The sequence below is a fragment of the Arachis stenosperma genome, chromosome 1, assembly GCF_014773155.1.
Source record: "Arachis stenosperma cultivar V10309 chromosome 1, arast.V10309.gnm1.PFL2, whole genome shotgun sequence".
NCBI classification, from domain to species: domain Eukaryota; kingdom Viridiplantae; phylum Streptophyta; class Magnoliopsida; order Fabales; family Fabaceae; genus Arachis; species Arachis stenosperma.
The window spans coordinates 18,285,020-18,297,309 of NC_080377.1; the positions used below are offsets into that span (position 1 = coordinate 18,285,020).

The 12,290-nt window shown below is 32.4% G+C and overlaps 2 protein-coding genes across 2 annotated transcripts; both read right to left on the reverse strand.

The window, feature by feature from the left end:
- Window positions 1-9,825: 9,825 nt before the first annotated feature.
- LOC130976188 (protein FAR1-RELATED SEQUENCE 5-like) lies at window positions 9,826-11,271 on the reverse strand. Its single transcript, XM_057900976.1, has 2 exons — window positions 9,958-11,271; window positions 9,826-9,870 (listed from the first exon to the last, which is right to left on the reverse strand). The coding sequence occupies exons 1-2, from the start codon at window positions 11,269-11,271 to the stop codon at window positions 9,826-9,828; spliced, it is 1,359 nt and encodes a 452-aa protein (XP_057756959.1).
- Window positions 11,272-11,352: 81 nt separating this feature from the next.
- On the reverse strand, window positions 11,353-11,871 carry LOC130976198 (protein FAR1-RELATED SEQUENCE 5-like). Its single transcript, XM_057900986.1, has one exon. It carries the CDS (start codon window positions 11,869-11,871, stop codon window positions 11,353-11,355), a length of 519 nt encoding a protein of 172 aa, XP_057756969.1.
- Between the last annotated feature and the right edge of the window lie 419 nt (window positions 11,872-12,290).

Below are 12,290 nucleotides of genomic sequence, written 5' to 3' on the forward strand. Positions count from 1 at the left end.
ACAAACAGCCAAACACATTAAAAAAAAACACCACAAATAAAAACTTTTTTTTGTTCGTTCATTTTAAAAAAAAAAGTTTTTTTTAGACACCAAAACCGTTTAAAATGTGTTTTGAAATATGATTTTATTTTGGATGCGTTTATAATTTATTTTGTGTATAATTATACTATTTTAGATGTGTTATAAATATTTGATGTAGTATCTTATTAAATATGTTCAAAGCACATCTAAAACTCATCTTTTGTTAACACAAATTTTGTATGAAATATATAGAAATATAAACACATCTACAATTAAATAAATAACATAAATACATTTAAAATTAGGTATTGATTATTGACACATCTAAATTATATTAATATTACAAATTTTAAATCATACAAAGTAGTGTAAAAAAATTATCAACACAAATACATCTAAAAAATAACACAAGACACATCTACCATTATGCATAAATTAAAAAGATAGAACGTTTTATTAAATATAAAAAAAAAAAAGAGAATGAGAGACCATGAACTCTAATAACCTAAAAAATATGAAGGAAGTAATAAATCCCAAATCAAATAGAGTAGTGAAAAAAATTATCACCACAAATACATTCAAATAAAATACCAAAAACATATCGAAAATTATGCATAGAATAAAAAGATAGGATCTTTTATAATATCAGAAAAAGGGCCATGGATTCCATGCTCCTACATTTTTATAGGTTTATCATTAACCATCATAAAAATAATTACAAAATGGACTCCGTTTTTTTTTTTTGAAAAATTTACTAATTAGATTTTGACCCCTTTAACTTTTGTTATTTACACTTTTTCCTTTTTTCTTTTAGTTTCAGATTCAAAAGAGAAAAGAGGTCTGCTAGGGTTTATAGATTGGAAAACCTAACTCTGCCCTCCCCTTTCTCACCAAACCCTATCGCTATGCCCTCCGATCTCAGTTCGCTGCAATAGCCCAGACGCAAAATTCTCTTGCCGCATCACTCAGTGAGCTCTCACATTCACCGTGCTATTCTCAATTTTACTGTATCCTTTTTGTTTTCGCGTGTTTGATGTTGATTCCTGTTCGTTTAGGTTTCATTTATTGTTTCCGTTTCCAAAAGAAGGAACTTCTTTCCCCTAAATTTTGTATGGTTGGTTTTCACTGTGATGCAACTGCAAACAAAATTCGCAAATGCTGTTTCAAGTGTTGTAGCAAATTCGAGATCATGTGAAAATATAGGATCTTAATTGAATTCTAAATGAATTGCTCTGTTTTCATGTTCAAGTAAATTTCCTACTTAATGGAAAAGCTCTTTGGTTGCATTGGAATTTGCATGGTTCGTTTTTATGATTGATCAATGTGTTATTGATATTTTGATATAATTCTGTTGCAGCTGGGGCCATTGTAATTTATGAGGGTTTCCCCTCAGCAGTAGTTGAAGGGGCACTGGAAAACTGTGGCCATAGGATAATAACAAATTAACAAGTATTTGATGGAGGATTTAGGTGGTACCCGATTTGATAGCCTCAACAATGCTGTAAGGAGGAGGAGGAGTCAAACTTCGCGCAAGCCTCGACCTGATTCACAGCCTGTGTCGGAAGAGCAAGAACTGTCTCCCTTGTCAGCAACCCCATGGAGGGAAATCTAGTGGAACCCCATGGAAAATGCACTGTGGCATTTAGTCTTGCATGGTCATCTCCAAAAGTAAAGTTCTCAAAAGGCAGCACTTTTCATAGGTAATCATTATGTAAGAATATTGTATATAGTAAATGTCTACCAAGACGTAGTATGCCGACCATTTTAAAATAATGTTTTAAAATAATCTGCAGTAGTATAGGTTCTTAGAGTTGCTAAACCCTGTTTGTCTTTTCGTGAGATGCTCTTTGGTAAAAGGATCTTTGGGACATGAATATGAGAAAATGGTTGAAAAATGTCTCCATATGGTCACACATTCATGTGTCAAATAATGGAACATTAAATTCTTGGCTTAGATTTTTGAATTGTTTTATTTATTTATTTGTTTCAAGAATGATATTCATTTAGCATTTCCAGAAATTTTGAAGTTATTTGCATTTCCGTGGCAAAAAATTCTTGGGTTGCAGCTATCTGAAACTGAAAGGTGTAGTTTGTTTGTGGATTTAGAGGGCAAAACTTGACATAACATAAAGGTTATTGCTTTGGTGGAATTGCACTGCCTACTTTCTTTTTTTTTTGTTGTGGTTTTTAGTCACTTGATAATAATTAAACTTGTATTTTGCTGCTTCATGTTAATGCTTTCTGAATTTCGATTATTTTTTATTATCCTATGTTATGTAGGAACAAATGTGTTGAGAAAGGAAACTGGTCATTCAAACTCTGGGTTGCTGTGGGGGATCAACAATCAAGCCTTCAATATTGCTCCTTTTTATTACAAAGAGAAGTGGAACATTTACTATGAACTTTTTAGCTTTTGATTTGAGTTTATGTTTTAGTTATTAGCACATGAAAAGAAAAACCCAAGTTGTTGATGTAATGGATTTAACTTGCTGAAGTCTGTAATGTAGAAGACTGCTTAGAACTTATATTTGATTGATGTAATTAGGATTTAGCACAGGATGTTGCTATTGTGCCCCGTTTCTAATTGGCTCGCTGTTGTATCATTTTTTTCCCACTTTTTTGTTTTGGGTGTTTTGTTTCCCTAACATATTGGTTTTGATTCATGTAAATATTGATATTTCTTTTTTTTAAATAAAAGTCCAATCCAGCTCAAGTTCTGATTTGTTTTCTTATGTTGTTATTTATGTTAGTGAAATGGAATTCATATGTTTAGATTTTGAGGGCTTCATTGTGTTTATGTCTGTTGTCACACTCATTTCCTGACTCTTCAGGAAATATAGTTTAGTAAGAAAGTCCATTAACTTTTGATGTTTTTTTTCATTTATTTTGTATTCCCATCTTAATGGAAGATTCCCCATATTGAAACAGGTGTAAGAAAAATTGCAAATAAAGCAAAATGCTTTGGAAATTCTGTGTTTCATTGTGCGTGTTGATTATTATTATTAATATTGCCAAAAACCACAATTTTTGTATAGGTTTTAAAAAAACCTTTGCATGTTAGTTTTGACTTTTGAACAATGTAGGTCACCTTTGCATAATTGCATGTAACGTGAACATTCTTATTTATTCTCCCAAGATATAATCTGACTTTATCACAATTAAATTTATAAAATATTAATAATTGTTTAGCATGTCTACCATCAAGTCTTGGCGATTTGAATTTTCATTTTTTTTAAATCAAGCCAAGGTATACTGGTAATCAATTATTTAGTTAAACAAAATTGTATAAATTAATATATATAAAAATAATTATCAATTAATATATAAATATATAGTGGTTGAGTGAATAATTAATTTTTTGTAACTGATAATATAAAGGGAATTAGTAATATAGAATTGTAAAACATAAAAGGATAAATTAGTGTAAATAACTTGTGAAACATAGCTTAGTACTTTGTCTTTCAAAGAAAATATTAAAAATATCTAAAAAGATAATTCCTCATTCCCAAATGTCTTCATGCTCTGCTTCCACCCTGGTCCTATATTGTCAAGCATTTTCTTGTATTACGAGACACAAATTGTTGTACTCCTCTAAAACCAGATCCACGGCAAGTCTCATTCGTGTGGAGTCGTTAATCTGCTTAGAGCACCAACAATATAATTCTAATTAGAAGTTTGTTGGAAAAATTATTTTAAAAATACTTTCTTATAAATATGACCTGAATATTGAAGTCATCTCGTAAAGTACATTCTCTCATCCAACCGGTCACCCAAACTCCGCTATCATTCCTATGATAAAAAGCATTCAACAAATAGTTATTAAATACATATAAGATATAATCTATTGAACGATTTATGATATTTAAAAAATATATATAATATTAGACTTACGATCTATTTTTTTGAGTGGATAGGCCAAAAGGTGTCATAGGCCAAAAAGTGGAGCAATCTACAACTTTAGATTTATCATCATCAAAAATATGATCATCTAACATCGCTTCTAAATAAGTTGCCTGTACAAGAGTGAATTCATGACAAAAAAAAAAAGAAGAGTGAATTGTAATTGATTTAAAATGACTAAGAGTACTAGTTACAACAAATGGTTATTTAATTTGTTAAGTGATTCTAGATGATTGAGTATTGGTTCAGAACAAATAATTACCACTTTAATAGCGTTCCTTTTGCGTTGCTGATATTTTTCGACACAAGGCAGTGAATCCAATATGATTAGACGACGAGTTGTAAAGTCAACAATGACCAAATACCAATGTAGTTTCTCGCAGATAGGGATAAAAACCTGCTATAAACCTTAAACCATTATAACAACTAAAAAAAATTAACAGCATATTAATGAGAAACAAATTGGTCACTTGTACCCTAGCGACGTGGCTAATTTTCAGTGAAACATATGCTATAAGAAAATCAGAGATAACCTCAGCCGGTGTGTATTTGTCGCTTAAAGCATATCGCTGCATAAAAAAAATTGTGGAATTAAAATATGTCTTCAATTTAACAACTATTTTTGAATTGATAATTTAATTATACACTTTACTCGTGTGAGTACATAGTATGGTTTAGTCTAGAAAAAAGAACTTCCTTATAAATTAGTATATCCACTCAAATTATTAGACAGGAAAAAATAACTAATAATTTAGAGATATTATAGGGATAACTTTACTGCAAGATGTTCAGGCATGAACCAGCAAATTGGATCTTCATTCCTACGTCGAAATACACGTGTCATCATAAGTGCCGCCAGATTTATAACCTACAATATGTTAAAATTTACTGTAAAACATGTTTATATGTAAATAGAGGCTTAAAAATATAATTACAAGAAATTGTGTAACATGCATTGATCTCTATACTTACTCGTGATTCGACACATCTCTCCGGCACAAGACATCTAAATGTACTTCTATAACCTATTTCATCCGAGATTACCAACTCTTCAGAACTGCTAAAATCATAAAGTGATTAGCTGGGAGAATCATAGAATTTCTACACCATTACATTATACACATAATCATATAAGTACACGTACGGATCTAATGTATCCGAAAAAATATAGGCTGCAACAACGGCTTGAGAATCGGTTAACATCATCGAAGCAGTAGGCTCAAATGCAATAAGTGTCCACCACTGCTCATAAAAAAAAATATTTTCAAGGTAACAATAAAAAAATAAGGAAAAAAATAAACGAAAGAAGAAAAAAATTAAGTTTACCTTTGGTAGTACTGCTCCTACTCTAACATGTGGTTGTCCATTAGGTGGAGTTGTAGCTTCACGAGTAATATCCAAGTGGAATAACTTCTTGGGTTGAATTGGCATGATACCAGTAAGATCACTAGTTTTTCCACTTTCCGAAGAATGCACAACTACAGTAGGATCCAACATCAAACTACTGCTTGTGGAAGTTTTCTGTTGTGCTATGATCAAATCAATTTTTTGGTGTAGAACATGAATGACCGATTCTAAATTTTCTATTCTTTTTGTCGTCAAACATATTTTTGAACTGCGTATTTTTTATTGGAGCCATCTTCTACTACTCACTCAGATAGTATTTTGTCTTGTACGGTACCAATAATACGAATTTTAAGATATTTTATTTTTATAATTTTTTAAAAAAAAGATTATCTAATTAGAGTAAGAAGATAAGAAGTTAAGAATAACAAGATTACATAAAAAAAATTTAATATTATCTTTTTCAAAAAGCTAATATTAGAATTAAAAAAATTATTATTAATTTAATACAAGAGTTTAGGCTGGGTAATTTATGCCGTGGAAATTATTTTAATTTTGGATATATTTTATCTTAATTTAAAGCATATTGACTATTTTTTTGTTATCATATTTAAATTTAAATTTTAAAAGAGAATTAGTTGTGTGAAACATAATCTTATTCCTATATATAAACGCTCAAGCATAGAATACTATTAACTATCTCTACTAAAACTAAAATTACAATTTTATAGAGCAATGGAAGAAAAGGCAGTAGACGATCACATTGGATCTTGTTCCATGGAAATTATTGAAAATTCTCCGTTGAAACAAATATTACATGCCATAGAGGTAATATATCCAACTCATGGTAATATTGCAATGTTATTTATATATACCAATGCTAATTTTCAGTTTATAATGTAGTCTTTATCCAAGAGAGTTGATGAGATGGAGAAGGCAATGTGAATGGCGAAGAAGTCACTTGATAAATTAAGTGCCCTTCAAAATAAAACTGATGAGAAGCATGAGAAATTCGACAATACGGACCTACATGAGTTGAAGAATAAACCCTGTGATGATGTAACGAAGAAAAACTCTAGCCCGTCGGAAGTAAAGTCCGAAAATTGTGTGTTTACGGATTTATCTGACGAGAATAAGGACGTTGAGATTTTGCACAATATGCCACCATTGTTCTACAAAGGCACGCAAACATGTCTGGATGGAGAAGAAAAATCGAAGCCAAAGTCAAGATTCGGTATTCAAAGAAATAGCAAAACTAATAAAACTGTGCAAGAACTTCCGAGTACGTTTCTAAGGCAAAAGGATAAATTGGCAAGATTCAATAATCCACCATCTATCCAAAATATGGCAATTACACGACCAGCTAAAATGCCAAAAATTGAGCACAAGGGTCAACTATCAAGCAAGATGGTGGAAACTAGAGTACGCAAAGGCCTTTAACTTTTACCATAGACAAAGCACGGTTAACGACCGCTGCGAAACCAAAAAAGATGGCTTTCAAGAACACTTCTATCCCAAAGGTAATTGATTTATTTAAAAAAATTTAGTGGCATAGTATTCAAATACGTATATTGTGGATAACCTTTACCTTTTGTGCATAATCTTAACTGTTTATTCAAACCACCACAAGACATGAGGTTGAGTGAGGATTTGGTCAACATGGCTATGTACATCTTTAATGCTGATATTGACATAGCGTGAGGATTTTTTTCTTTTATTTTTAATTTTAATTTTCTCTGTGGCTAACGTGTTGCCTTTGTGTTAGTGAGGATTTGGTTCATATCCACGATACAACTGCAACTAGAGGAGATCTGTTTTGTCTCGTACCTGGCAAGCAAGTGTCTGAACTGGTAATAAAGCTGATGGCATTGAAGATAACATCAAATATTACCATGACCAAATTAAAAAATATTTGGTCCCTTCCACCATCATTTGCGGTAAATCAAAATCTTGCTTTTTTTCCCTTTTAACTAACTAAAATAAATAACCATTGTCCTCAAACATTCCTAGGATGACATGTCGTTACATATGGAGGATCATGACCTACTGGAAAAATATGCCCATTATATGCCACCAACCCGAGACCTTCAATTCGTACGTTGAAGATAATTATTGGAGTAATTTTATTATACTAAAAAGTACTCAAACGATGACTAATACATTTTACATCCTATTTGTGATACAGATATATGTCCCAATCAAGGAGAATGATCACTGGTATCTGATGGTAATGAGCATTCCTGACAAAATACTTTATCACTTAGACTCTCACTGTAAGGTTGAAGATGATGAACCACGCAAGCATCATATTAGAAATATAGTAAGTACTCCTATTATAGAAACAAAGTTAATAGTATCATTACTTCAACAAGTAAAGCACACTATTATTTCAGGGAGTGGCTCTTTCTGAAATAATATCATCAGAGAAGTACGCAAAATGTGGTATACAAGACATAGTGAGTTTCGAGGGTTGGGAAGTCGGTAATGCAATAGGTATTCCTAGGTGCACAAATAGGTAATTATTCAAATTGTTGGTTATTTAATTTAATATAATATATATATATATATATATATATATATATATATATATATATATATATATATATTGTGTTTTCGACTTTCTTATGTTGTATTGCATGATACGTTTTCACACAGCAATGATTCAGCTGTATGGGTTATGCAATGGATGGATGTGCAACAGGAATTCACTCCTGTGATCCCTCCAAAGGTAATTTTTAACATAAACAGTTTCGCTCTTTAATTACACTAATACATGTGTTAACGTTTGGTAAAATAAATTACAGCTGCACGAGGAAAGGAGTAGAATGTATTTAGCATTGGATTTCGTCACCGGAGATTGGAATAAGATACGGGCAGATGTTAACGAGAGGTTTCAATTATGGTGGATTATGATACACCCATAGCATATTTACTTAAATTGGGAAGAATTATTTATGTCTTCTTGTTAGACTTAATAAAATAAACGAATTTATTTATTAAAACTTTTTTATTCCTATTGTTTTGTATCGCCTTTTCGTTATCCTACTAAAAACATATAATTCTGAATAAAACTCAGAATCATCAGTGCTATTTATCTCATTTTTGTTCAATTTTTCTATGATGAGCTCTTCTTCATAAAAAAAAATAAACTGATAATATATATTTCCAACTAAAACAACATAAGTACTTGAGTTATTGAGATTTAGTTAATAATGATTCGTTCACTAATCATGCTCATTATTCGGTTATATGGTTCTTGTTTTCTGATGACCTAATTATAAAATTAAAGTAGTGTAAGAATTCTGTTTAAGAAAATTATATAAGATCCTAATTAAAAATACTCAAAATTTTTCTAAACATTACACTTGAAAATTAAATTTTACAAATATTATATTATATTTATACCAAGATAAATTATTATGAAACCAAAAAGTATTATATAATATAAAAATATTATATAATATTATAAAAACATAATATCTATTATTAATTTCACTAAATATATCAAGTATATATACATATATATTTGATTTAACCAAAATATAATATATATTTGATTATTATATAATTAAATAAATATTGAAAAATAATAAAAAAGTTCACGTATGAGTCAATCTTAATTTTGGGAATAAGAATTTTTATTGACCAATTATATTTTATTGATTTCTGTTGTTCCCCCTAACAAAATCTGTTAGAATTTATTTTCAATAATGAGAACATGAAAATATTTAACCAACATATATATATATATAATAATTTTAATATACACGACTTCATAAAGAAATTTTAATCTCCATTATTCTTCCTAAATTCTAGGTAGGGTTCTTTTGGCAATTATGTATTTATGCCTTCTGTTCTAAGTACTTCAAAAAACTGAATAGCCTTTAAGTGCGACAAATATACGTGTTTTTACATTAAAATACAATTCATGGTCAAAACAAGTTAAAAAATAATCAATTAGACAAGCAAAGTTAACGATCACGAGCAAATGATGAATTTCTACTCATTAATCCTTTCATAGAGTTCAATAGAACGGTAGCCTTAAACCAAAATTGTTGAGCGACTTCCAATCCTTTTTCCCCTTTGAGGGAAGGAAAACTGAACTAAAAATGAACTGTTTTAACGACACAAAAAGAAGGAAAACAATACAGAACGGTCACATGATAAAAATAAAAATCCTCCATCTTTGAGCTCCAGAACTGAAACTCTGAAGCCTTTGCTAGTCCTTCTTCCTCTAGCACGTACAAATTTCCGTCCTTTGTATGGTCCACAGCAAAGAATCTAGCATAATATAGGCTGCATAGCAAGTATATTGCAGTAAAATAAAGGTTAAACTCCAAGTCTTCTAACTTTGGTCCCTAATCTTGATATGCAATATCAGAAGAAGAAAAGCCAAGTAGGACTTCAAACTTTGGTTCATAATAGTAAATAGCAATAGTCTAACATGTAAGAAACAGAATATTTGAATAGATCAATGTGACAAAGAAAACAACAAATACCAAACCCAAATAGAATAAAAATTAAAGAATACCAAAAACTTAAACCATTAACTATACCTTATTACAGCACTTCATTGCTACTGTACGAAGCATTCTCATCATATACCTACAATATCAGCCATATAATATTGTTAGTACTAGCTGATAAGCAACAATTAAAACTTAGTCATACCTCATTGGTAAAAATACTTACCAATGAGTCATCTTCAATGTTCATGTGATCATCCGAGTCATTATCAAATGTGTCATTTCCACGGCCTTCTGACTGTGAGATGCCACGACGAATACGACAAGTTGTTCGATTGTGGCCCTCCATGCCACACTGTCCACATCGATGTTTTCTTTTATTGGACTGTGAAGCCCCCCCTTTTGTCCTACATTTTCTTGGGTCCCTTGGCATGCTATGTCCGAGATCATTGGTTGCGAGTCCAGCTCCAGAATTATCCACTTGCACACCATCTCTTACACTATCTGCATCATTGACCAACTCTTTTTGTGCAGCATCTTCCTCCTTAAATTGTTTCAACAAATTCATAGCCATTTTCCGTGTAAAGATAAATCTCTCGTTATCTCGGCAAGCAAAGTTGGCTAGTTGTCTAAACCAATCCATCAAACAACCGTATTGACTTAGCATCAAAGAATCCCAATGAAGCCCTCGAGCATTTTGGAAACCAACTTTGGCAGTCTTGGTCCACCGAGGCAAGACTAATGACCTTGGCAACTCCTCTATATCTTCATGCACCAAGACGCAAATTATGTGTTCACAAGGTATGCCAAATGATTTCATTCTCATACATGAACAATTGAATTCCATCTCAATGTCACAACAGAATACACGCCACATCTCATTTGGTGTTCGGTCTAAAGCGACAGAGTAAATCACATAAGAGCCAGTTTGCCTCATATTTATTACCTTCATTGATGCAGCCCGTACAAGGATTGGTTGGAACATATGAAATATTGATAGGGTGTAAACATTGGCAGCACTCCTCTCTAACTGTTGAAAACAGGTTTGCAAATTGGGTCTCCCATTCATAGAGGCGAGGTCAGCCTGGACCTCTTTCCACCTTATATGGTCGACACAACGATTAAAGTGTTGAATGAACTCAACCAGATTGTACCTTGAGTTGACATACTTTGCAATGATCGAGTTTAATCCCTCGCACCGAGAAGTAGTCCGGAAACCAGCAAAAAACTTCCCTCTTATATATGCAGTTGCCCATGAATGTCTCTTTTTATACATATCTAGGACCCAATTCTTGTTTTCGACACCAAATTCCTCAACCATTTCAAACCACTTTTGACGAAATACATCAATTTCATAGTCGCCTAGCATACACTTTTTAAACATGGAGGTAAACTGGGGCTTGCCAATGTTACTTGTTGCATTGCGAATCAGATGCCATGCACATAATCTATGATGTGCATTAGGAAACTCTTTCTCAATGGCGAACTTCATTGATAAATCACCATCCGTGATCACCGAAACAGGTGCTTTCCCATTCATTGCCACTTTCAGTTGTTGTAGCAACCACCTATATGTGTCTTTTTCCTCATCGCAAATTAAAGCAGCAGCAAAGATAATTGTTTAATTGTGATGATTGACACCAGAAAATACCACCAGTGGACACATATATTTATTCCTCTTATAGGTAGCATCAAAAGCCAGCACATCACCAAATAATGAGTAGTCTGCCCTACTGAGACCATCGCACCAGAATAAATTGCGCAAAGTACCATCGGCATCCATGTGATGATTAAAATAGAGAGAAGGGTCATTTGTTGCTTGATCTTCTAGATACTTCAAAGCTGCATATGCATCACCGGGTAATTTGCGCCTCTGCTTTGCTATTTTATTGTACATGTCCCTTTGCGTGAAAGAGATATACTCGTAGCCACCTGCCTGATTTGCTAATGCCCGATATATCTGCCCAACACTAATCCCACCCTTTTTCATGTTAACCATGTGGCCAATATCAGCCTCAGACATGAATCTATGCCCAGGGAGAAATCCAGTCAACCGAGGATCCAGAAGCGGATGATTGTGTTCATCAGAAAAATAGGAAATAAACCAACGACCACTAGGTGCATCTACACGAATCTCCATCATTGCACTGCAGCCACACCTTGTCTAGGGTGTAGGTTTTCTCTTAAGGTTTCCAATGCCGTAATTATTTTGCAGTCTAAACCCTTCACGATAACATACAAAATTCTTCAACTTAAGTGCGCCCGCACGACTCTTCCTAGTCCTGTTCTTCCGAGCACTAAAGCCTCTTGTCCTTGCATATCTATTGTAGAACTCAAATGCAATGTCGACATCAGAAAAGTGAAAATGACATACATCTTCATCCCTGATGTTCCAAAATTCAATCATCCCAATGTCTTCAAGTGAGTCAATGTTATACCCTTCATCGAAACCGTGATAATCAAACATTGGTTCCACACTTGTGTCGTCCTCATCCATATAATCCACGTCAACTTCCTCATGTTTTTCTTCCTCCTGCTCATACTGATCATATGATGTAT